This window comes from Patagioenas fasciata, chromosome 14 (assembly GCF_037038585.1).
Source record: "Patagioenas fasciata isolate bPatFas1 chromosome 14, bPatFas1.hap1, whole genome shotgun sequence".
NCBI classification, from domain to species: Eukaryota; Metazoa; Chordata; class Aves; order Columbiformes; family Columbidae; genus Patagioenas; species Patagioenas fasciata.
Window position 1 is genome coordinate 17,615,874 of NC_092533.1, and position 25,414 is coordinate 17,641,287.

Below are 25,414 nucleotides of genomic sequence, written 5' to 3' on the forward strand. Positions count from 1 at the left end.
GGCAGCTCTTCACGTGCTACAGGTGAGAAAGCCACCTATGAGCAAGAAGTTTGCATGCAAAGTTGTTGTAGTGTGACAGCAGAAATGATGAAGAGAATTGCTTTTCTGCAGGAAAGTTCTATAATATCTTGAAAAAACAAAATGGGTGTACTCGTTCTTTTATATGACTGGGTTGTGCATGGCATGCTGTGTGTGACTGCAGTCCTATGTGAATCTCCTCTGCTCAGAGTTCTCCTCATCTAATGGGATTCAGGTTTATCTGTGCTAATCTCTTCCAACAGTGTGCGCTATCATCAACTGAATTGTGAATGAGACTTAGTCACGTCTCTCTTACTAACATGACGAGGAAAAAGCAGCTTGTCGTGTATAACTGCTGCATCTCATCTTGGTCCAGTTCGAGGGTTTGTGTGTCTGATGCAGTTCATAACTAGATGATCTACGGGTTTTGCCCTATGAGAGGGTGGGGCTATTTCCTGCAATGGAGGGCCTGAACACGCTTCTGAGCTTTCCCGAGGGGCTCGTCGGAGGTGCCGTTCATGAAGCAATGTGGTGGGCAGGACTTGTCGGACAGATTCTCCTGGATGCACGCATGTCCCTCTACGCACTGTTGTCAGTGATGACGGCAAACGCGGGGCAGCTGCAGGTGTGTTGCCTGAGTAGGAGGGAGGGCGATGCAGAGACCGATGCCCAGCGCCAGAGCGCTGCAGTTGCTGTAGGTGAATGCGAGTGTTGCTCCCGTTCCGTTTGGAGAAGTCCTTCGAGGACTCCTATCGCGTGGTGGTGGCAAGAAAATGAGCCGGGAGGAGGTGTGGAGTACAACGTAACGGTACGGACGGCGGAGGGTGGGTCGCCGGCGCTGTAGAGCAGCGCGGTGCTGCGGCTGCGGGTGCTGGACGTGAACGACAACGCGCCGATGTTCGCGGAGGCGCGCTACAGCTCCCGTCTACCCGCGAACAACGCGGCGGGCGCGCTGGTGCTGAGGGTGCGGGCATGGGACGCGGACTGGGGGCAGAACGCGCGCGTGCGGTACCGGCTGGGGGAGGGGCGTGTGCGGGGCGCGCCGCTGTCGCCGTACGTGTCGGTGGAGGCGGAGGCGGGCGCGCTGTACGCGCTGCGCTCGCTCGAATACGAGGAGGTGCGCGAGGTGGGGCTGTGGGTGCGGGCGGAGGACGGCGGCGCGCCGGCGCTGAGCAGCAACGTGTCGGTGCGGCTGGTGATCGTGGACGAGAAAGAAAATGTGCCGCAGGTGCTGTAGCCGCCGGCGGCGCCGCTTGCGGCGGGTGCAGGCTGGGCGGGAATGGAGCTGGCGCCGCGCGCGGCGGAGCCCGGGGCGCTGGTGGCCAAGGTGGTGGCGGTGGACGCGGGCGCGGGGCCGAACTTGAGGCTGTCGTACGAGCTGGCCAAGGCGGCGGAGCCGGGGCTGTTCCGCATGTTGCTGCACAACGGCGAGGTGCGCACAGCGGGAGAAGGGGAGGAGCGGGACGTGCGTCGGCAGATGCTCGTCATGCCGGTGCGAGACCGCGGGCAGCCGCCGCCCTCCGCCACCCCGACCCTCGCATCGCCCTGTCGCGCAACTTCTCCAACGGCTTCCTTCAGCTCGGCCACGCTCTCAGGGGCACCTGCGCAGCACCTACATCATCGGCTCTCCGGTCTGGGTCTCTTTGCTATTCCTTCTCTCCGTTCTCTCCTATTCTCCAGCCGAGCTGTGTCAGGTCCGCCTCCGGACACGCTTTTCGCCTGCCTGTGCCTGCTGCTACTGTTCCCGCGAATTGAACAGGGACTGCGTGGACGACAAAAGTACGGTCACTGCGTCGCCGGCTTATCGCTACGAAGCATTCCTGTGCATCGGCTCGGGGAGCAGCGAATTCCAATTCCTGAGCAGTGCTGAGGAGGGGTCGGGCAAGGACGAACAACCTCTTATCAGCTCGCAGCTCACGGGCGAGAGGAAGGTCGATCAGAGGAGCAGAGCTGCTCCTCCCGCTCAGTTGCTTGACTGCCCGGCGGGCAGGCGCTTTCAGGCCTGAGTCGTGTTGGGATTCTCCTCCGTTTCCCGTCTGCATCCTGAGATTCCCGAGTCCATGTTGCGACGGGCTCTGTTATTCCCTGCATGCTGCCAAGGCGGAGTCTCTTGGCCAGATTCTCCGGCCGGGGAAGCCAGCTCCATCCCTCCGGGCTCAGCCTCCGCTCCACGATGCCCGTGGGAAACGCCCTGTGCTGGCCTTGCCCCCGTGTTTCTTCAAGGGTACGGACTGGCCTCCCAGGTGGCAGGAGAACCCTTCTGCTCGCACATTCTGGGAAACGAAGGAAGACGCGGGGCAGGTGCCAGCGCTGCCCGTGCACTCGGGCTGACGCGGCGGCCCCGCAAGGCTCTCAGCGCTCCGTCCCTGATTTTCCCTCCAGGGCACGCTGTGCGCCCCTCTTTCCGCGGGATCCCAGGCGGGAGAGCGACCGCAGCCGCGCGTGTGCGCGCGTGTCCGTGTGCCGGTGCGAGGCGGCAGCGCGGACAGTGGGAGGCGGCGGGTGCAGTCTGGCAGCGGGCCGCAGGGTGGCGCTCCCGACCAAGACGTCGCCGAGCGGCTGCGAGTTGGGAGGCGGCTGAGCCTGACCCTGTCCCGCCCAGCCCAGCCGGGCCGGGAAGCAGCAGCAGTGGCGGCGGCGAGCTCTGCCCCGTGCCATCCGTTGCCGGACCACGGCAGCCTCACTGCGGGTCGCAAACAGGGCTCGGCGTGAAGGAAGGAAGAAGAGAGAGAGGGGAAGCGCCCGCCCGCTTGCCCTACGCCGCGCCGCTTTCCGCGGAGGACTGCGCGGGCGATCCGCGAGACGGAGGCTGTCCCGGACCAGCCCGACATGGCGATCGCAAGGCAAGTGCTTTGTCTCTCTGCTTTCCTGTCTCTGTCGCATGCTCGCTCCCAACCCCTGCGCTACTCCGTAGCCGAGGAGGGGGAGAGCGGCTCGGTGGTAGCCAACGTGGCGGAGGACGCGGGGCTGGCCCCGGCGCAGCTCTCTGCTCGCCACGCCCGCCTGGCCTCGGAGGACGGCCGGCAGCACTTTCGCTTAGAGCGCGGCACCGGCCGCCTGGTCGTGGCGGAGAGGCTGGACCGGGAGGAGCTGTGCGGGCAGGCTGATGTCTGCACGCTGCCCTTCGAGCTGGTACTGGCCAACCCCCTGCAGTTCTTGCGGGTCGAGGTGACCGTGCAGGACATCAATGACCATGCACCCGTTTTCCCGGAGGAACAAGGCACTTTTAAGATCCCTGAAAGGAGCGACCCGGGCTCGCGTTTCCCCCTGGAGGGAGCTCGGGACCTGGATATTGGTAGCAACAGCATCCAGGCTTACAGCATCTCTCCTGAGAACGAGTACTTTACTGTATCCTTTGGGACTCGGACCAATGATAACAAATATGTGGAACTGGTTTTGCAAAAGCCACTAGACAGAGAGGAACAGGCAGAGATGCATTTCACTGTCATTGCCATGGATGGAGGTGTTCTGCCCAGGAGTGGGACCACACAAATCCACATTGTAGTTCTAGACGTAAATGACAATGCACCAGTCTTCACACAGGATCAGTATGTTGGGAAGGTTTTGGAAAATGCACCAGAAGGTTCTGTGGTTCTCAGAGTGGTGGCAGCTGATCTGGATGCAGGATCTAATGGGGACATCTCCTATCAGTTCAGCCAAGCGGTGAGCCAGAGTGACTCTGCTTTTTTGATTGATCCTGTGAGTGGTGAAATTAAACTCACAAAACCTCTGGACTTTGAGGCTGCAGAAAAGTATGAGCTTAGTGTGCGGGCCAGGGACGGTGGTGGCCTGTCAGCAATCTGCAAGGTGTTGGTGGAGGTGGTAGATGTGAATGACAATGCACCTGAGCTGGTGGTCAGTTCCTTCAGCAGCCCCCTCCCTGAGAATGCATTACCTGGGACAGTGGTCGCCCTCTTTGCTGTCAGGGACAGGGATTCTGGAGCCAACGGGAAGATTTCCTGTGCCCTTGAGGACCAACTGTCATTCTCCCTGCGATCAGCCTATAAGAATTACTATGAGCTGGTGACTGTGAGCACACTGGACCGGGAAGAGACTGCACAATACATCCTGAGTGTCACAGCGGCAGACACGGGGTCACCTCCTCTCACAACCACCCAGACCTTCACAGTGGACATCTCTGATGTGAATGACAATGCACCTGTCTTCAACCAGACATCATACACCATGTATGTGCATGAGAACAATGTCCCCACAGTGCTTGTTGGAGCTGTCAGCGCTGCAGATGTTGACACAGGGTCGAATGCCAGGGTGACCTATTCCTTGGTACCTGCCCACCCCACGGAACAGTCTCCATTCTCCTGTATCTCTGTGAACTCTGAGAATGGGGATGTGTTTGTGCTGCGGCCTCTGGACTATGAACACGTGAAGCAGATTGAAGTCTTAGTGAGTGCTTCTGACGCAGGATCTCCTGCCCTCGGTGCCAATGTCACTGTCCGCCTTGTTGTGGTGGATGAGAATGACAATGCGCCACTGGTGCTGTACCCCTCACAGGACAGCAATCCACCGCCCAGTGAGCTGGTGCCCATGTCAGCTGAGGCTGGGTACCTTGTCACCAAGGTGGTGGCTGTTGATGCAGACTCCGGACAGAACTCATGGCTCTCATACCACCTGCTTAGGACCACTGATCCTGGGCTGTTTGTGGTGAGTGCCCAAAGTGGGGAGGTGCGGCTGAGGAGGCCCGTGACAGAGAGAGACCCCATGAAGCAGAAACTTGTTATCCTGGTGCGTGACAATGGGCAGCCACCACTGTCAGCCACAGCGTCACTGAGCGCGCTTCTGCTCCATGACTTCTCTGACGTGCGCATAACACACAGCAGCCTGGCCACGGAGGATGAGGGTGATTCCCTAACAATGTATTTAATAATTTCATTGGTCTTTGTCTCACTCCTCTTCCTCGCATCCATGGCAGCCTTTGTCACTCACAAGTTTTGCAAGAGAAAGGAGTTGAAGGATGGGCATGTGCTTTATGGTGCCAGCAACTTGCAGAGTGGCCTGACCGATGTGGCTGCTGCAGGGACCCTGCCCCACCCCTATTGCTATGAGATCAGCCTCACAACAGGTTCAGGCAACAGCGAGTTCAAGTTCCTGAAGCCCATCCTCCCCAGCCTGCCACCACAGCACTGCACCATGGGCAGGGGCACAGATGATGAGCAGGATTTCATGTGTGGCCCTGTTACCATGGAGGACATGGCACTAGACAGGCCAGGGACACTCTCTGCAGAGCAGTTCAATAGTCTTTCCTTTAACTAGTGTGGAGACAGCACAGGCAGAGGCTTCATGTCTTGTGACAGGAAGAGATACGTGCTATATGTGGCAATGATTGCTTCAGAGTTAATCTGCATTATCAATTGACAACATTGTTTCCCTTTAATTTTTAGTTATATGCAATCTTGTCTCCCCCTTGCAAAATGAACCTAAAGGCTTTGTCAGACAGTTCATAATGTCTGTCTGCTCTGTTACAGCCATTTATGAAATGCTTTAAGAGTCAGGTGAGTTCCAGGGCCCCCAGCAAAGTTCTTGTCACTTTTCCTGTTAGGCAAGACCATGGCCCTCTTATTCTCTGCTGTAATGCAATGGCCTGGTTTGGCAGACAAATCACTTGCTCTCTGAATTGCACGTACTCCTTGTCCTGTTCTGGAGAGCAAGGAAGTTGTGAGTTCTGTGTTACAATGTGATGCAATCACAGGGCAATTTCTCCTCTGGGTTCTGGATGTCTGTGTTCCCGAGATAGGTGGGCTTTTTGTGTTTTGCCTTCTGGTCACTATCTGTACAGCCATTCTGTGTTTGCATATGTTGTCCTAGTGCTGCCCAGTGCAGCAGGGAGTTGCTCGCATCCAGCCTTTGTGTTTCATGCAATTCCAGTTCATCATGCAAGAAAGATACTTTGGCCCTTGAAGAACAACAATCTCATCTTCTGAGTGGAGAATATCAAAACGCAGAATGTGATTTTCCTTTGCTGCATGAGAGAGAGCCGGGTAGAAGGGCTTTCTCCCTGGGATTACCTTGAAATTATAGCAGAACAAACAATGTTGGCATAGACTGTAACTGTACAGAGTTGTGAAAACACATTCTTTGTCTTTGAGTGCACAGTAAGGAAACTCTGCAACTCACTTTAAAGCACCTTATCTCAAGGTAGATTCAAGAGAAACTTGGGAAGCGCCATTAAGTTTGGTTTCATCATTTTTTGTCCTCAACCCTTTCACTCTGTGAACTCTCTCGAGCATTATCTTGCCTATTCCTCTTAAGAATGACTGTCACCCCATGTATAACAGCAGATGGTTTGAGTGAAGGCAGTGTGCCACAGAATAATTGGAAACCCTCTTACTGTCTTGTGCTTCATTTATAAAAGCTACCTTTGTGAATCGTGATACATTTATGTGTAAAACTTCAATAAAAAAGACACCCACTTGAGCTGAACAAATAGTCTTTGCAGAGATGTTCTTTCTGGGCAAGCTCTGTCAAAGGTTTCAACAGACCTGGAGGATTTTTTTTTCGTTTTTCCCTCTGAGGTACAATTGGCTCATTTTCTGCAATTTGGAGATGCAGCAAGGAGAGTACTCAGGCAAATTGTTGTGAGGATGGAATTGCTGGCAGGCCTCTCTGGGTCTTCGAAGCACTTCAGAGCGCAAACTCGAGCAGTGAATTATTGATTATCCAGTCAACCTGAGTAGAATCATAGAATCATTTTGATTGTAAAAGCTCCTTGACACCAGTGAGTTCAAGCATTAACCTAGCACTACCAAGTCCACTACTAAACCATATCCCTGAGCACCATGTCTTGGGATAGCGACTCAAAGACTTTCCTGGGCAGTTTGTGCCAATGCTTGACAATACTTACAGTGAAGAAAGTTTTTCTCACATCTAATCTAAATCTCCCCTGGCATAATTCGAAGCCATTTCTTCTCATCCTATCACTTGTTCCTTGTGAAAAGAGACTGACAGCAATCTAACTCCAACCTCCTGTCTCATGCTTGTTGTTCTGCACACATTTTGTAGTGGAACAATAAACTCAAGTAATTGTAACTAAGAGATCTACTGACAGTTCTGATGTGGTATGGATGAGAAAGCCACCTATGAACAAGAAGTCTGCATGCAAATTTGTTTTATGGTGACAGTAGAAATTATGGATAGAATTGTTTTCCTGTAGGAAAGTTCTATAATAGCTTGAAAAACCAAAACGGGTGCATTCATTCTTCTCATTCTTCAGACTGTGTTGTGCATAGCATGCTGTGTGTGCCTGCAGTCCTGTGTGAAACTCCTCTGCTCAGGGTTCTCCTCATCTAACGGGACTCAAGTTTATCTGTGCTGATCTCTTCCAAGAGTGTGAGCTATAATGCACTGAAACGTGAATGACGTTTAGAGAGTTGCGTCTGTCTTACTGACGTGATGAAGAACAAGCAGCTCCTCGTGTACAACTGCTGCATCTCAACTTGGACCAGCTCGAGGGTTTGTGTGTCTCATACCGTTCATAACTGGATATTTTTACGTTTTTTGCCCTTTTAGAGAGTTGGGGCTGTTTCCTGCATTGGACGGCCTAAAAACACTGCTGAGCTTTCCCGAGGGGCTCGTCGGAGGTGTCATTTAGGAAGCAGTGCGGTGGGTAGGACTTGTCAGAGAGACTCCCTTGGATGCACACATGTTCCTGTACACACTGTTGTCAGGGATGCAGGCAAGCGCGGGGGAGCTGCAGGCGCGGTTGGCTGAGCAGGAGTGGGAGGGGGGCGAGGCAGAAGCCGCTGCCCAGAGCCAGCGCGCTGTAGTTGCTGTCGGCGGATACGAGTGTCGCTCCCGTTCCGTTTGGAGAAGTCCTTCGAAGAGTGTTATTGCCTGGTGATGGCGAGAAAATGGAGCGGCAAGAGGTGTCGGGTACAAGGTGACGGTGCGGTCGGTGGACGGCGGGTCGCCGGCGCTGTGGAGCAGCGCGGTGCTGCGGCTGCGGGTGCTGGACGTGAACGACAACGCACCGGTGTTCGCGGAGGCGCGCTACAACGCTCGTCTGCCCGAGAACAACGCGGCGGGCGCGCTGGTGCTGAGGGTGCGGGCGTGGGACGCGGACTGGGGGCAGAACGCGCGCGTGCGGTACCGGTTGGGGGAGGGGCGTGTGCGGGGCGCGCCGCTGTCGTCGCACGTGTCGGTGGAGGCGGAGACGGGCGCGCTGTACGCGCTGCGCTCTTTCGACTACGAGGAGGTGCGCGAGGTGGGGCTGTGGGTGCGGGCGGAGGACGGCGGCGCGCCGGCGCTGAGCAGCAACGTGTCGGTGCGGCTGGTGATCGTGGACGAGAACGACAACGCGCCGCAGGTGCTGTACCCGCCGGCGGCGCCGCTTGCGGCGGGCGCGGGCTGGGCGGGCATGGAGCTGGCGCCGCGCTCGGCGGAGCCCGGGGCGCTGGTGGCCAAGGTGGTGGCGGTGGACGTGGGCGCGGGGCCGAACTTGAGGCTGTCGTACGAGCTGGCCAAGGCGGCGGAGCCGGGGATGTTCCTCGTGTTGCTGCACAGCGGTGAGGTGCGCACGGCGGGAGAAGTGGGGAAGCGGGACGTGCGTCGGCAGATGCTCGTCATGCCGGTGCGAGACCGCGGGCAGCCGCCGCCCTCCGCCACCCCGACCCTCGCATCGCCCTGTCGCGCAACTTCTCCAACGGCTTCCTTCAGCTCAGCCGCGCTCCCAGGGGCACCTGCGCATCATCGGCTCTCCGGTCTGGGTTTCTTTGCTATTCCTCCTCTCCATCCTCTTGTATTCTCCAGCCAAGCTGTGTCAGGTTCGCCTCCGGACACGCTTTTCGCCTGCCTGTGCCTGCTGCTACTGTTCCCGCGAATTGAACAGGGACTGCGTGGACGACAAAAGTACGGTCACTGCGTCGCCGGCTTATCGCTACGAAGCATTCCTGTGCATCGGCTCGGGGAGCAGCGAATTCCAATTCCTGAGCAGTGCTGAGGAGGGGTCGGGCAAGGACGAACAACCGCTGATCAGCTCGCAGCTCACGGGCGAGAGGAAGGTCGATCAGAGGAGCAGAGCTGCTCCTCCCGCTCAGTTGCTTGACTGCCCGGCGGGCAGGCGCTTTCAGGCTTGAGTCGTGTTGGGATACTCCTCCGTTTCCCGTCTGCATCCTGAGATTCCCGAGTCCATGTAGCAACGGGCTCTGTTATTCCCTGCATGCTGCCAAGGCGGAGTCTCTTGCCCAGATTCTCCGGCCGGGGAAGCCGGCTCCATCCCTCCGGGCTCAGCCTCCGCTTCACGATGCCCGTGGGAAACGCCCTGTGCTGGCCTTGCCCCCGTGTTTCTCCAAGGGTACGGACTGGCCTCCCAGGTGGCAGGCGCACCGTCCTGCCCACGGGTTTTGGGGAACGGAGGAAGACGCGGGGCAGGTGCCGGCGCTACCCGTGCACTCGGGTTGACGCGGTGGCCCCGCAAGGCTCCCAGCGCTCCGTCCCTGGGTTTCCCTCCATGGTGCGCTGTGCGCCCGTCCTGCCGCGGGACCCCAGGCGGGCGAGCGACCGCAGCCGCGCGTGTGCGCGCGTGTCCGTGTGCCGGTGCGAGGCGGCAGCGCGGACAGTGGGAGGCGGCGGGTGCAGTCTGGAAGCGGGCCGCAGGGTGGCGCTCCCGACCAAGACGTCGCCGAGCACCTGCGAGTTGGGAGGCGGCCGAGCCCGACTCTGCCCAGCCCAGCCCAGCCCAGCCCGACCGGGAAGCAGCAGCGGCGGCGGCGAGCTCTGCCCCGTGCCATCCGCTGCCGGATCACGACAGCCTCTCTGCGGGTCGCAAGCCGGACTCGGCTTGAAGGAAGGAAGAACAGAGAGAGGGGAAGACCCGCGCCCGCCTGCCCTAGCCGCGCTGCTTTCCGCGGAGGACTGCACGGGCGATCCGCGAGACGGAGGCTGTCCCGGACCGGCACGACATGGCGATCGCAAGGCAAGTGCTTTGTCTCTCTGCTTTCCTGTCCCTGGCGCACGGTCGTTCTGAGCTCCTGCGCTACTCCGTAGCCGAGGAGGGGGAGAGCGGCTCGGTGGTAGCCAACGTGGCGGAGGACGCGGGGCTGGCCCCGGCGCAGCTCTCGGCTCGCCGCGCCCGCCTGGCCTCGGAGGACGGCCGGCAGCACTTTCGCTTAGAGCGCGGCACCGGCCGCCTGGTCGTGGCGGAGAGGCTGGACCGGGAGGAGCTGTGCGGGCAGGCCGCTACCTGCACGCTGCCCTTCGAGCTGGTGCTGGCCAACCCCCTGCAGTTCTTTCGGGTCGAGGTGGCCGTGCAGGACATTAATGACCATGCGCCCGTTTTCCCGGAGGAACAAGTCACTTTTAAGATCCCAGAAACCAGCAACCCGGGCTCGCGTTTCCCACTGGAGGGAGCTCGGGACCTGGATATTGGCAGCAACAGCATCCAGGCTTACATCATAACTCCTGAGAATGGGTGCTTTAGTGTGTCCTTTGGGAGTCGGATTAAGGGCAAGAAATATGTGGAACTCATTTTGGAAAAGCCGCTAGACAGAGAGGAGCAGTCAGAGATGGGTTTCAGTCTCATTGCCATGGATGGGGGATCTCCGCCCAGGAGTGGAACCACCCAAATCCGCATTATTGTTCTGGATGTAAATGACAACTCTCCTGTCTTTGCTCAGGATGTGTATGTTGGGCAGGTTTTGGAAAATGCACCAGAAGGCTCTGTTATTCTCAGCGTACTGGCGACTGACCTGGATGCAGGATCTAATGGGGACATCTCCTATGAGTTCAGCCAAACAGTGAGCCCGAGTGACTCAGCATTTGTCATTGACCATGTGAGTGGTGAAATTAAACTCACAAAGCCTCTGGACTTTGAGACAGTAGAGAATCATGAGCTCAGCGTTCGAGCCACTGATGGTGGTGGCCTGTCAGCAATCTGCAAGGTGTTGGTGGAGGTGGTGGATGTGAATGACAATGCACCAGAACTGGTGGTCAGTACCTTCAGCAGCCCCCTTCCTGAGAACGCATTACCTGGGACAGTGGTCGCCCTCTTTACTGTCAGGGACAGGGATTCTGGAGCCAACGGGAAGATCTCCTGTGCCCTTGAGGACCAGCTGTCATTCTCCCTGCGTCAAGCCTATAAGAATTACTATGAGCTCATTACCGTGAGCGAGCTGGACCGCGAGAAGATTGCACAGTACATCCTGAGTGTCACAGCAGCAGACGCAGGGTCACCTCCTCTCACAACCACCCAGACCTTCACAGTGGACATCTCTGATGTGAATGACAATGCTCCTGTCTTCAACCAGACATCGTACACCATGTATGTGCATGAGAACAATGTCCCCACAGTGCTTGTTGGAGCTGTCAGCGCTGCAGATGCCGATGTGGGGCCCAATGCCAAGGTGACCTATTCCCTGGTACCAGCCCACCCCACAGAGCAGCCTCCCTGTTCCTGCATCTCTGTGAACTCTGAGAATGGGGATGTGTTTGTGTTGCGGCCTCTGGACTATGAGCTGGTGAAGCAGATTGAGGTCTTGGTGAGTGCTTATGATGCGGGATCTCCTGCCCTCAGTTCCAACGTCACTGTCCGCCTTGTTGTGGTGGATGAGAATGATAATGCACCAGTGGTGTTGTACCCCTCACAGGACAGCAGCCCTCTGTCCGGTGAGCTGGTGCCTAAGTCAGCTGAGGCTGGGTACCTTGTCACCAAGGTGGTGGCCGTTGATGCTGACTCAGGACAGAACTCATGGCTCTCGTACCACCTGTTGAGGGCCACTGACCCTGGGCTGTTTGTGGTGGGTGTCCAAAGTGGGGAGGTGCGGCTGAGGAGGCCTGTGATGGAGAGAGACCCCATGAAGCAAAAGCTTGTTGTTCTGGTGCGAGACAATGGGCAACCACCGCTGTCAGCCACAGCATCACTGAGTGCGCTCCTGCTCAGTGACTTCTCAGACGTTCACCTACCACAGAGCAGCCTTACCATGGAGGATGAGGGCTACTCCCTAACAATGTATTTAATTATTTCATTGGTCTTTGTCTCAATCCTCTTCCTCGCATCCGTGGCAGCCTTCATCACTCACAAGGTTTGCAAGAGAAAGGAGCTGAAGGATGGGCGTGTGTTTTATGATGCCGGTAACCTGCAGACCAGCCTGGTGGATGCAGCCACTGCAGGGACCCTGCCCCACCCCTATTGCTATGAGATCAGCCTCACAACAGGTTCGGGCAACAGCGAATTCAAGTTCCTGAAGCCCATCCTCCCCAGCCTGCCACCACAGCACTGCACCATGGGCAGGGGCACTGACAATGAACAGGATTTCCCCTGTGACCCTATCACCATGGAGGATGTTGCACTAGACAAGCCAGGGACACTCTCTGCGAAGCAGTTCAATAGTCTTTCCTTTCATTAGTATTGTGTCAGCACAGCCAGAGGCTTCATGTGTTGCGATAGTAAGAGATGTGCTACAATGTGTGGCAATGATTCCTTCAGTGTTAATCTGCATTATCAATTGGCAATATTGTGTCCCTTTATATTTTTAGTCAGATGAAAGCTGTCTCCCCCTTGCAAAATGTACCAAAAGGCTTTGTCAGACGGTTCATCATATGTGTCAGCCCTGTTACAGCCATTTCTGAAATGCTTTGAGAGTGAGGTGTGCTCCAGAGGCCCCAGCTAATTTCCTGTCTCACTTGCTGTTAGTCAAGACCCTCTTATTCTCTGCTGTAACCCAACAGCATAGTCTGGTAGAGAAATCACCTGCTCTCTGAATTGCCCGTACATTTTGTCCTGGTCAGGAAAGCAAGGAAGTTGTGAGTACTGTGTTACAATGGGGCACGGGGCTCTTTCTCCTCTGGGTTCTGGCTGTCTCTGTTCCTGAGATATTTGGGCTCTGCATGTTTTGCCTTTTGGTCACTATATCTATCTGTACAGCCATTCTGTGTCTGCCTGTGCTGCCCTAGTGCTGCCTGGTAAAGCAGGGAGTTGCTCACATCCACCCATCTTGATCCGTGAACTTCCAGACCATCAGTACGAAGGGTATCTTGACCCTTTTGATACAGCAGTCTCATCTTCTCTAGGGGAGAGTGGCAACACATAGAATGGGACCTTACTTTGGCAAATGAGAGAGAGGTGGGTGGGTCAACGTTCTCCTTGGGAGTGCCTTGAAATTACAGCAGCACAAACAATGTTGGTAGAGACTATAATTGTACTGAGTTGGGAAAACACATTATTTGTCTTCGAGTTCATTGTGTGGAAACTCCACAAGTCACTTAAAAGGAGCTTGTCTGAAGGTAGAATTGAGATGAACTGGAAAAGAGAGAATGAGTTGGGTCTTGTCATTGCTGTTCCCAAATTCAGAGGCTTCTTGATGGGAATGGAAATCTGTCCCGAGATGATTTTCTGGGTTTGTGCAGAGCTTTTGCGTTCTCCTTTTTGCCCTTTCGCTTTCTTTGTGAACTGTCTTTGACCTGTTCCTCTTAAGAAGGGCTGTCACCCCATGTATAATAAGGGATTGTGTGAAAGAAGGCCGTGTGGCGTGGAATTTTTGGAGACCCTCACACTCTCTTGTGCTGCAGTTATAAACTGTCATATTATGAATTGTAATGCATTTATGGCTAAAACTTAAATTAAAAGAACAATGTTGGCATAGACTGTAACTGTGCAGAGTTGTGAAAACACATTCGTTGTCTTTGAGTGCATTGTAAGGGAACTCCAAAATTCACTTCAAAGGAGTTTGTCTGAAGATAGAATCAAGATGAACTTGGAAAGGGGTTGCTGAATTTGGTCCTGTCGTTGTTCTCAAATTCAGAGGCTTCATGATGGGAATGCAAAGCTGTCCTGAGATCACTTTCTGGGTTAGTGTAGAGCATTTGCATTCTAATTTTTGCCCTTTCTCGTTCTCTTTGTGAATTGTATTTGAGCATTTCCTTACTTATTTCTCATAAGAAGAACTGTCACCCCATGTGTAATAACAGACTGTTAAAATGAATGCAGTGTGGCATGGGATATTTGGAAACCCTCAGGCTGTGTTGTGCTGCACTTATAAACCGTACCCTTGTTAACCACAATACTGTTGCGTGTAAAAGTAAAATAAAGAGAACCCCTCAATGCCATGTGTGGAGACTGTATTTGTAAAAGTGTTCTTTTTGGGAAAGTTTTCAGCAGGCTAGATTAATTCCTTCTTTTTTTTTTCTCATTTTGTTCCCTTACTGAGGTAAGGTTGAGCAGATACATATCTTAATTTTGGAGATACATCCAATAGAGCTTTCTGGAAAACTGTGGGAGAAGGGAATTGCTGACAGGTCTCTATAGGTCTTCAGAGCACTGAGCTTCTGGCTGTGGCAGGACCCAGTTAGATCCTGGTCAGGGGAAGCTGGTCCCTGCCTAAGAGTGACCCTGGGTGTGCAAAGTCCTCATCAAAGCAGCGATGTGGGGAGTGACCTTTCCATCTCTCCAGACAACTCCAACTGCAGATGGGAGCTCTGAGATGTTGGAGCATAAAGTGTTTTTGACACTAAAGGTGTAGGAGTTTCAGAAGATGGATGGCACAAAGATGGCACACATTTTTGGTTTGCTGCATGGATCTTGTGGTGGAAGGATACACTCAACTCAATGTAACCAAGGAATGTACAAGCATCTCCCACATGGTACTGGTGAGAAAGCCCTCTGCAAGCAAAAAGTCTACATGGGAACTTCTTTTACTGTGGCACAAGAAATTATGAAGAGAATTTCTTTCATTCAGGAAAGTCCTAAAATGGCTTGAACTACTGAAATGGGGGCACTCTTTCTTTTCCGTGACAGTGGTCTGCCTTTAGATCATTGACGAAAATATTAAACAGAGCTGGGCCTAGAAATGTACCCTGATGAACATCTGTGGTGGTTGGTCACCAGCAAGATGCCACCCCATTCATTACAGTTCTTTGAGCTTTACACTTCAGCCACTTCTTTAGTCAGATCACCATGGACCTGTTCATCTCACAGTTGGACAAAGTGTCTAGAAGGATACTGTGTGGGACAGTATCTAAAGCCTTATGAGAATCCAGAAAAACTACAGCCACCAGCTTCCCTTCATCCATGAGGCATGTGATCTTATCATAGAAAGACGTCCAATTAGTTAAACAGGACTTTCCCTTCGTGAGTCTATGTTGACTGTACCTGACTATTTTGTTGACCTTTAAATGCCTTTCAATAGTACCCACTATGATCGTCACCATTATTTTTCCAATAACTGAGGTTAGACAAACAGGTCTGTAGATTCCTGGGTCTGCCCTCATGCCCTTCCTGTAAACTGGAAGAACACTGACCAGCTTCTAGTCAGCAGGGACCTCTGTATGTACCCAAGACATTTTGGAGATGGTCAAGAGGGTCCTACTGTAACATCCATCAGCTCTTTCAGTACTCTGGAATTAATCCCATCAGCCCAATAGACTTGTGAACATTCAGTTGATAGAGCAGGTCCCTTACAACTTCAGTGTCCACCAATGGCAAGTCACTGTTCCCGAACTTGTCATCCTCTGACTCAGTGACTGGACCAGCTTCAACTACTATCAATCCAATGTTTTCTTTGGACCTCCTCTTGCTATTAATGTACTTTAAAAACCCTTTCTTGTTGTCTGAGACACCACTGGCCAGTTTCATCTCTACTGATCTCTGGCCTTTCGTGTCTTCTCCCTGCATATAGGAACAAAAGCTCTGCAATCTTTCTGCAAAGCCTGACCTTGCTTCCAGAGATGATACAATTTCTTTTTCCTCATGAACTCTCTGAGGAGTTCCCTGTTTTGCCAAGCTTGTCTTCTGTCCCACTTGTTAAATTTTGATGCTGTGGAATTACCTGCTGAAAGGTGGTAACTGTACAGAGTTCTGAAAACACATTCATAGTCTTTGAACACATTGTAAGGGAACTCCAAAAGTTGCTTCAAAGGATTTTGTCTGAAGGTAGAATCAAGGTGAACTTGAAAAGGGGCCATTGATTTTGGTCTTATCATTGTTGCTCCCAAATTGTCGAGGGTTTTGATTGCGGGGTGACAATCAAACCCTGGCAGACGTATTGTTAACCTACTCTCCTCCCCTCCTTCCCCCTTTTGCCCATCTCTCTCTGCCCCCTTCCCACTCAGGACAAGCGATCGGGAGGGAAAGAAGAACAGAGAGAAGAGAGTTGGAAAAAATTAAAAATGTTTTACTAATGCTACTACTAATAATAGAGAAAATAATACAAAATATACAAAACTAATCTTGAAAGTCTCAGCAACTGCAGATTCGGCACCGAAAGTCCTGGACTGGACCCTGCAGCCAACCAGAGCTGGATTCAGTCTGTCACTGGCCTCAGTTCGCAGGGATGACTAGCAAGGTCCTCTCCTAATGTTGGCCATAAGCAAAAGGGAAAAAGGGATGAGATCCTCATGATCTCCCACTTTTATATTAAGTATTCATGTGAATGGAATGTAATACACAGTTGGTCAGTTTCTTGGTCACCTGTTTCTCATTGCCCTTCTCGTGAGATGTCCATCCATGCCTATCAATAACTTCATATTCCATTGCTATGTTTACCAAAACATGTATCTGGTTCTCCAGGAAGATGCAGCTAATATGAAGACTTTAGCTCACAGGCAAATTCACAAAAAGATAAACTTGTTTTTAACCAAACCAGGACACAAATTCAGTGAGTTCTTGATGGGAATGGAAAACTGCCTTGAAATGTTTTTTCTGGGTTTGTATTAGAGCATTTGTGTTCTCCTTTTTGCCTGTTCTGCTTCTACTGTCTTTGAGCATTGTCTTACATATTTCTCTTAAGAATGACTCTCACCCCATGTATGATAACAGATTTTTTGAATGAAGGCAGTGTGGCACAGAACATCTGGAAACCCTCATGCTGTTTCATGCTATAGTCATAAACAGTGCCTTTCTGAACAGCAATACAGTTACGTGTAAAAGGGAAATAAAAAGAACACCCACTTGAGTTGAGAGAGTAGTCTTTGTAGAGATGTTCTTATTGGGAAACCTCTGTCAAAGTTTTCAAGAGACTGGGAGTTTTTTTCTCATTTGGTCCTCTGGCTGAGGAAGGTGGAGTGGGTACATTTCTGCAGTTTGGAGATGCAGACAATAGAGTATTGAGGAAAACTGGAGGAGGGGCAGGGCGGGAGGAATTGCTGGCTGGCCTCTACGGCTCTCCTAAACCCTGAATTTCTGACTGTGACATTGAGATGTAAATGATCCACTATAGACTTATTTTGAGTAGAATCATGGAATCATTTCAGTTAACCTGAAGTCTACCAAGTCCACCAGTAAACCATGACCCTGAGCACCACATCCTGGGATGGCAACTCAACTATTTCACTGGGCAGCCCGTGCCAATGCGTGACAATACTTAACCTGGATGAAGTTTTCTTAACATCCAAAACTTCCCCTGGTGCAACTTGAGGCTATATCCTCTCATGCTCCCACCTGTTCCTTGGGAAGAGACTGACACCCAGCTCCTTCCAATATCCATTCAGGCACAGGTCTGAGGTGTCCTGTACTGTGTTGTGCTGCATAAATTTTGTAGCAGAATGATAAACTCTGCTCACTGTAAACAAAGAAAATGTAGGGAGTTCCCACCTGATACTAGTGAGACAGCTATCTCCAATAAAGATATCCAGACGAGAATTCTTTTACTGTGACACTCAAAATAATTAAGATAATAGCTTTCTTGCAAGGAAGTACTGTAATGTCTTGAACAACTGAAACAGGGACGCTCATTCTTTCCTATGACCGGGGTCTGCATGGCATGCTCTATGTGGCCGGAGTGGTGTGACACTCCTCTGCTCAGGGTTCTCCACACCTAGAGGGACGTCAGTTTTTCTGTGCTAATCTCTCCCAATAGTGTGAGGTATAATCGACAGAGTTGTGAATGAGACTCTTAGTGAGATGACAAGCAACCAGCCCCTGCTGGTGTAAAACTGCTGCCTCTTGGGTTGTTTCAACTCAACGGTTCATGTGTCTCATGCAATTCATAACCAGATGGCTTATTCCTGTTTTTAGCTTATGAGAGGGGGAGACTATTTTGTGCACTGCAGGGCCTGAACACGTTGCTGACGTTTCCTGAGGGAATCGTTGGAGGTGCTGTTATGAAGCAATGTGGTGGGCAGGACTTGTCAGAGAGACTCTTCTGAATGCACGCATGTCCCTGATTCTGTAAGCATTGTTTTCAGGGATGCTGGCAAGCATGGGACTGCAGCAGGTGCTGCTGGCTGAGCAGGAATGGGAGGAGGGCGAGGCGGAGGCTGCAGTCGAGCGCCAGAGCGCTGTAGTTGCTGTCGGTGGTTGCGAGTGACGCTCCCGTTCCCTCCGGACCGGTGAGGTGAGAAAGGCGGGGACCGGGCAGATTGGGATGCGCCCCGGCAGAGCCTCTTCGTGCTGCTGCGAGACCGCGGGAAGCCGCCGCGCTCCGTCACTGGCACCCTTAGCACCGCCCTGTGCGGGGCTTCGGCTTTCTCCAGCTCAGCCACGCTTCTGAGGGGAGGAGCCTCCATAGCCGATGGCGGCCGAAGGCACCTGCGTACCCTCTACCTCATCGCCTCCCTGGGATGATACTTTTCGTACTTGAACCTGTCCGTCGTCACCTTTTCGGCGGCCTAGCAGTCTGAGATTCGACTCCGAGCACGACTTTCGCCTCCCTCTGCTCCGTTGCGGCACTAACAGCTACTTCCACACAGAAGGCGTACATGGGGTTGGTAAGGGCGCTCTGTCTCCGACTTACCGCTATGCATCATGGCTGACCAGCGGCTCGAGGAAGAGCGAATTCCAGTTCTCGTTCAGCGCTGAGGCAGGGGTGGGCAAGGACGAAGAGCCGCTGCGTAGCTTCTGCGCGGTGGAGAGAGGGAAGCCGATCCAGGGAGCGCAGCCCCTCCTCCCGCTGGTTGGTGTACTGGCCGACCGGCAGGCGAGTCACCTCTTGAGCCTTGCTGGGACCTGCCTCCACTCCCTGTCCACAGCCTGATATCCCAGAGTCCATCTAACGCAGTGTCCTGCTATTCCCTGTGTGCTACACCCGTGGAGACTCTTGCCGTGTTTCTCCCTCCAGGGAAGGCGTCTCAGACCCTCCGGGCTCAGCCTTCGCTTCATCTTGCCCGTGGGAAATGCCCTGTGCCGGCTTTGTCCCCGTGTTTCTCCAGTGGCACAGACTGACGGACCGGCAGGCAGGCGCACACATGCTCGAGAGCTAATGGCACCGGGGAGTGAGGAAAGACGCGGGGCAGGTGTCAACGCGGCCCGTTCGAACGGGTTTACGCGGCGGACCCGCAGGGCTCTCGTCGCTCCGTCCCTGCGCTTCCCTCCCCGGCGCGCTGAGCGCCCGTCCTGCCACGGGACCCCGGGGAGGAGAGCTACCACAGCCGCGCGTATGCGCGCAGGTCCGTGCGCCGGTGCGAGGCGGGTGCTAAGCGGAAGCGGGTAACGGCGGGCGCAGTCTGGCGGCAGGCCGCAGGGTGGCGCTCCCGGCCAAGGCGTCGCCGAGCGGCTGCGAGCTGGGAGGGGGCCGAGCCCAGTCCGGCCCTGCTCAGCCCAGCCCGGCCGAGCAGCAGCGGCGGTGGCGAGCGGGAGTGAGCGGTGCCCTGTGCCATTCGCTGTCGGGCTACGGCAGCCGCGCTCCGGTCCACCAACAGGACTCGGCGAGAAGGAAGGAAGAAGGGAGGCAGATAAGGAAGACATCCGCTGCGTTGCTGCCGGGCACCGCCTTCCGCGGAGGACTGCGAGGGCGATCCGCGAGACGGAGGCTGTCCCGGACCGGCCCGACATGGCGATCGCAAGGCAAGTGCTTTGTCTCTCTGCTTTCCTGTCCCTGTCGCACGCTCACTCCCAGCCCCTGCGCTACTCCGTAGCCGAGGAGGGGGAGAGCGGCTCGGTGGTAGCCAACGTAGGGGAGGATGCGGGGCTGGCCCCGGCGCAGCTCTCGGCTCGCCGCGCCCGCCTGACCTCGGAGGACGGCCGGCAGCACTTTCGCTTAGAGCGCGGTACGGACCGCCTGATCGTGGCGGAGAGGCTGGACCGGGAGGAGCTGTGCGGGCAGGCCGCTACCTGCACGCTGCCCTTCGAGCTGGTGCTGGCCAACCCCCTGCAGTTCTTGCGGGTCGAGGTGACCGTGCAGGACATCAATGACCATGCGCCTGTTTTCCCGGAGGAACAAATCACTTTTAAGATCCCGGAAACGAGCAACCCGGGTTCACGTTTCCCACTGGTGGGGGCTCGGGACCTGGACATTGGTAGCAACAGCATCCAGGCCTACAGCATCTCTCCCGAGAACGGGTACTTTAGTGTGTCCTTTGGGGGTCAGACTGAGGAGGAGAAGTATGTTGAACTGGTCTTGGAAAAGCCACTAGACAGAGAGGAACAGGCAGAGATTGGTTTCATACTTATTGCGATGGATGGGGACTCTCCTCCCAGGAGTGGGACCACACAAATCTGCATCGTTGTTCTAGATGCAAATGACAATGCTCCAGTCTTCACAAAGAAAGTGTATGTTGGGCAGGTTTTGGAAAATGCATCAGAAGGCTCTGTTATTCTCAGCGTACTGGCGACTGATCTGGATGCAGGATCTAATGGGGACATCTCCTATCAGTTCAGCCAAATTGTGGGCCAGAGTGACTCGGTATTTGCGATTGACCCCACGAGTGGTGAAATTACACTTACTAAGGCTCTGGACTTTGAGGCAGCAGAGAAATATGAACTCAGTGTGCAAGCCAAGGATGGTGGTGGCCTCTCAGCAATCTGCAAGGTGTTGGTGGAAGTGGTGGATATGAATGACAATGCTCCAGAACTGGTGGTCAGTTCCTTCAGCAGCCCCCTCCCTGAAAACACATTACCTGGGACAGTGGTCGCCCTCTTTAATGTCAAAGACAGAGATTCTGGAGCCAATGGGAAGATCTCCTGTGCCCTTGAGGACCAGCTCGCATTCTCCCTGCGTCAAGCCTATAAGAATTACTATGAGCTGGTTACCGTGAGTGAGCTGGACCGCGAGGAGATTGCACAGTACATCCTGAGTGTCACAGCAGCAGACGCAGGGTCACCTCCTCTCACAACCACCCAGACCTTCACAGTGGACATCTCTGATGTGAATGACAATGCACCTGTCTTCAACCAGACATCGTACACCATGTATGTGCGTGAGAACAATGTCCCCACAGTGCTTGTTGGAGCTGTCAGCGCTGCAGATGCAGACACAGGGTCGAATGCCAAGGTGACCTACTCCCTGTTACCAGCCCACCCCACAGAGCAGCCTCCCTGTTCCTGCATCTCTGTGAACTCTGAGAATGGGGATGTGTTTGTGTTGCGGCCTCTGGACTATGAGCTGGTGAAGCAGATCGAGGTCTTAGTGAGCACTTCTGATGCAGGGTCTCCTGCCCTCAGCGCCAGCGTCACTGTCCGCCTTGTTGTGGTGGATGAGAATGACAATGCGCCACTGGTGCTGTACCCCTCACAGGACAGAAATCCACCGCCCAGTGAGCTGGTGCCCATGTCAGCTGATGCTGGGTACCTGGTCACCAAAGTGGTGGCTATCGATGCTGACTCGGGGCAGAACTCATGGCTCTCATACCACCTGTTGAGGGCCACTGACCCCGGGCTGTTTGTGGTGGGTACCCAAAGTGGGGAGTTGCGGCTGAGAAGGCCTTTGACAGAGAGAGACCCCATGAAGCAGAAGCTTGTTGTTCTGGTGCGAGACAATGGGCAGCCACCACTGTCAGCCACAGCATCGCTGAGTGCACTTCTGCTGCATGACTTCTCAGACCTGCACCTACCACAGAGCAGCCTGGCCACAGAGAATGATGGTGATTCCCTAACGATGTATTTAATAATTTCATTGGTCTTTGTCTCGCTCCTCTTCCTTGCATCCATGGCAACATTTGTCACTCACAAGGTGTGCATGAGAAGGGAAATGGAGGGTGGGCATGTGCTTTATGGTGCTGGAACCTTGCAGCGCGACCTGGCGGATGCAGCCGCTGCAGGGACCCTTCCCCACCCCTATTGCTATGAGATCAGCCTCACAACAGGCTCAGGAAACAGCGAGTTCAAGTTCCTGAAGCCCATCCTTCCCAGCCTGCCACCACAGCACTGCACCACAGGTGGGGTCACTGATGATGAACAGGATTTCACCTGTGGCACTATCACCCTGGAGGATGTGGCACCAGACAACCCAGGGACACTCTCTGCAGAGCAGTTCAATCATCTTTCCTTTAAGTAGTGTGGAGTCAGCACAGCCAGAGTTTTTAGGCCTCATTATAGGAAGGGATGTGGGCTTCAACATATGGCAATGTTTCCATCAGAGTTAATCTGCATTTGCAATTGTGTCACTGATTTGCCTCAAATGTTCAGTACAATGAAAGATTGTTTCCCCCTCCAAAAAATCCTCCAAACCTTCTAATGATCCTCTGATAGGAAACAATTTTTCAACTGTGATAAAAGTCTTTCAGAAATGCTCCAAGAGTGGGATTAGTTCCAGTGCCCCAGATAATTTCCTGTCTCACTTTCTGTAAGAGGGCTTCTTTTTCTATGCTGTAACAGAATAGCACCATTGGACAGACAGATCACCTGCTTGCTGAAATGCACGTAGCCCTTCTTTTGGGTCAGGAGAGCAAGGAAGTTGTGAGTACTGTATTACAATGTGGTGCAAGCACGAGGCTTTTTCTGCTCTGGGTTCTGGATGTCTCTGTGTCTGAGATGTGTGGGCTCTGTGTGTTTTGCCTTGTGGTCACTATGTCTGTCCATACAGCCATTGTGTGTCTGCATATGCTGTCCTAGTGCTCTCTGCTGAAGCAGAGAGCTGCTCATATCAAACTGTTTGGTTATGCAATGTTTACTCTTGGAGAACAGCAATCTCGTTTTCTCTAGGGGAGAACAGCAACATGCAGAATGAGACTTTGCTTTGGCATGCGTGATAAAAGTGCACAGACTGTCTGTCTGCTTGGGATTGGCTTGAAATTATAAGAATACAAACAATGTTGGCATAAGCTGTTAACTGTACAGTTTTAAAGACACATTCATTGTCTTTGAGTGCATTGTAAGGAAACTCCAGAATTCAATTCAAAGGAGTTTCTCTGAAGATAGAATCAAGATGATCTTGAAAATGGGCTGTTGTATTTGTTCTTATCATTGTTGTTCACAAATTCAGAGGCTTCATGACGGGAGTACAAAGTAGTTCTGAGATTGTTTTCTGGGTTTGTGTAGAGCTTTTGCATTCTCCTTTTTGCCCTTTCTCCTTCTGCTTTGTGAACTGTGTTTAAGCATTATCTTATCTATTTCTCTTAAGAAGGACTGTCACCCCATGTATAATAACAGACTGATAGAATACAGTGTGGCATGGAGTATTGGGAAACCCTCAGACTCTGTTGTGCTGCACTTATATACTGTAACATTGTTAACCATGATACAGTTGTGTATAAAAGTGAAATAAACACCTCAATGCCTTGTGTGGAGACAGTCTTTTAAGAGATATTCCTTTTGGGAAAGCTTTCAGGAGGCTGGATTTTTTTTTTTCAACACTTTCTTCCCTTGCTGAGGAAGGTTGAGCAGGTATGTATCTTAATTTTAAATTTTTAAAGCTCCAATAGAGCTTTCTAGAAAACTATGGGAGAAGGAAATTGCTGGCAGGTCTCTACAGGTCTTCAGAGCACTGAGCTTCTGGCTGTGACAGGACTCATTTCAATCCAGGTCAGGACAAACACTCCTGCCCTAAGAGTGACCCTGGGTGTGCAAAGGCCTCGTCAAAGCAGTGAGGTGGGTGGACTGGCCTTTCCAACTCTCCCAACAGCTCCAGCTGTGGATCGGAACTGGGAGGTGTGTGAGTGCAAAGATTTTGTGACACTGTGTAGGGGTTTCAGATGATGGATGGCAGATGGACAGCACACTTGTTACTTTGGGAATCACTGGTGGGCATTTGGTGGGTGAAAACAGCTACCAGGGAGAGGCATGGTTTTTGGGAAATGCAAAAGACTACAGCCATCCATTCCACAGGGCCCTGATGAAAAGATAAGTCTGGAAGACAGGGTGGTGAAGTGCTGCTGACCACAAGATGACTGCACACAGAGGAGCGAATGATCCGGTATCCAATTAATTGCAGTAGGATCACAGAAACGTTTTGGTTAGAAAAGATCCTTGAGACCGTTGAGTCCAACCATAAACATAGAACTACCAAGACCATCACTAAACCATGTCAATGAGTGCTATGTTGAGGGATTGTGACTCAACTGCTTCCCTGGGGAGCTTGTTGCAGTGCTTGACAATCCTTTTGCTGAAGAAATTTTTCTTAACCTCCAATTTAAACTTCTCCTGGCATGACTTAAGCAAATTTACTCCTGTCCTATCATTTACTACTTGGGAAGAGACTGACATCCACCTCCTAGGATGCTCCTTTCAGACACAGGCCTGTGCTGTACCGTCCTGTACTTTGTTGTGCTGCACAAATTCTGTGATGGAGGGATAAACTCAACTCATTGTAACCAAGGTATATGCAAGTATCTCACATGTGGTGCTGGTGAGAAAACCCTCTGGAAGCAAGAAGTCTACATAGGAACTTCTTTTACTGTGACACCATTAATGATGAAAAGAATTGCACTCTTGCAGGAAAGTCCTAAAATGGCTTGAATGTCTGAAATGGGGGCACTCTTTCTTTTCCATGATGAGGCTCTGCATCTATATCATGATGAAATTTAAAACAGAGCTGCGACTAGAAATGTACCCTGAGGAACACCTGTGATGATTGGTCACCAGTGAGATGTCACCCCATTCAATACAGCTCTTTGCACTCTACACTTCAGCCACTTCTTCACCCAGTGCACCGTGAACCTGCTCATCTCACAGTTGGAGAATGTGTCCAGAAGGATGCGGCGAGGGGCAGTATCTAAAGCCTTACTAAAATCCAGGCAAACTACAGTCACCACCTTCACTTCATCCATGAGGCATGTGACCTTATCCTAGAAAGATGTCAAATTAGTTAAACAGGACTTTTCCTTGGTGAGCCCGTGTTGACTGTGCCTGATTATTGTGTTGTTCTTTAAATGTTCTTTCAGTAGTATCCACTATGATTGTCACCATAATTTTTCCAGGAACTGAGGCTAGACAAACAGGTCTGTAGATTCCTGTGTCTGAAAGACTGTCACACACTTCTTGTAGATTGGAAGAACACTGGCAGGCTTCCCATCAACAGGGACCTCTGTAGATACCCAAGACCTTTGCAGGTAATCAAGTGGGTCCTCCTGTAACATCCATCAACTCTTTCCGTCCTCTGGGCTGAGTCCCATCAGCCCCATGGACTTACGAACATTCAACTGGTAGAGCTGGCCCCTTAAAACTCCAGTGTCCACAAAAGGCAAGTCACTGTTCCTGAACTTGTCATCTTCTGACTCAGTGGATGGGACAGCACAAGGTCTATCACTATAATTGAACCCTGAGGCAAGAAAAGCATTCAATGCCTCCACTTCTTCTTCA

The 25,414-nt window shown here is 52.7% G+C and overlaps 3 protein-coding genes across 3 annotated transcripts; all 3 read left to right on the plus strand.

Annotated features, from left to right (window-relative positions):
* Nucleotides 1-2,504: 2,504 nt before the first annotated feature.
* Nucleotides 2,505-8,037, plus strand: LOC136107793 (protocadherin beta-15-like). The gene has a single exon (XM_065849110.2). The coding sequence runs from the start codon at nucleotides 2,848-2,850 to the stop codon at nucleotides 5,287-5,289; it is 2,442 nt and encodes an 813-aa protein (XP_065705182.1). The 5' UTR covers nucleotides 2,505-2,847; the 3' UTR covers nucleotides 5,290-8,037.
* Nucleotides 8,038-9,034: 997 nt separating this feature from the next.
* LOC136107792 (protocadherin beta-15-like) lies at nucleotides 9,035-14,069 on the plus strand. The gene has a single exon (XM_065849109.2). It carries the CDS (start codon nucleotides 9,933-9,935, stop codon nucleotides 12,372-12,374), a length of 2,442 nt encoding a protein of 813 aa, XP_065705181.1. The 5' UTR covers nucleotides 9,035-9,932; the 3' UTR covers nucleotides 12,375-14,069.
* A 3,057-nt stretch (nucleotides 14,070-17,126) lies between these two features.
* LOC136107794 (protocadherin beta-15-like) lies at nucleotides 17,127-24,303 on the plus strand. The gene has a single exon (XM_065849111.2). It carries the CDS (start codon nucleotides 19,731-19,733, stop codon nucleotides 22,170-22,172), a length of 2,442 nt encoding a protein of 813 aa, XP_065705183.1. The 5' UTR covers nucleotides 17,127-19,730; the 3' UTR covers nucleotides 22,173-24,303.
* Nucleotides 24,304-25,414: the final 1,111 nt, after the last annotated feature.

Excerpts from the sequence above, each read along its gene's own strand:
- LOC136107793 (XM_065849110.2), top strand. The coding sequence starts at position 2,848 with ATGGCGATCGCAAGGCAAGTGCTTTGTCTCTCTGCTTTCCTGTCTCTG.
- LOC136107792 (XM_065849109.2), top strand. The coding sequence starts at position 9,933 with ATGGCGATCGCAAGGCAAGTGCTTTGTCTCTCTGCTTTCCTGTCCCTG.
- LOC136107794 (XM_065849111.2), top strand. The coding sequence starts at position 19,731 with ATGGCGATCGCAAGGCAAGTGCTTTGTCTCTCTGCTTTCCTGTCCCTG.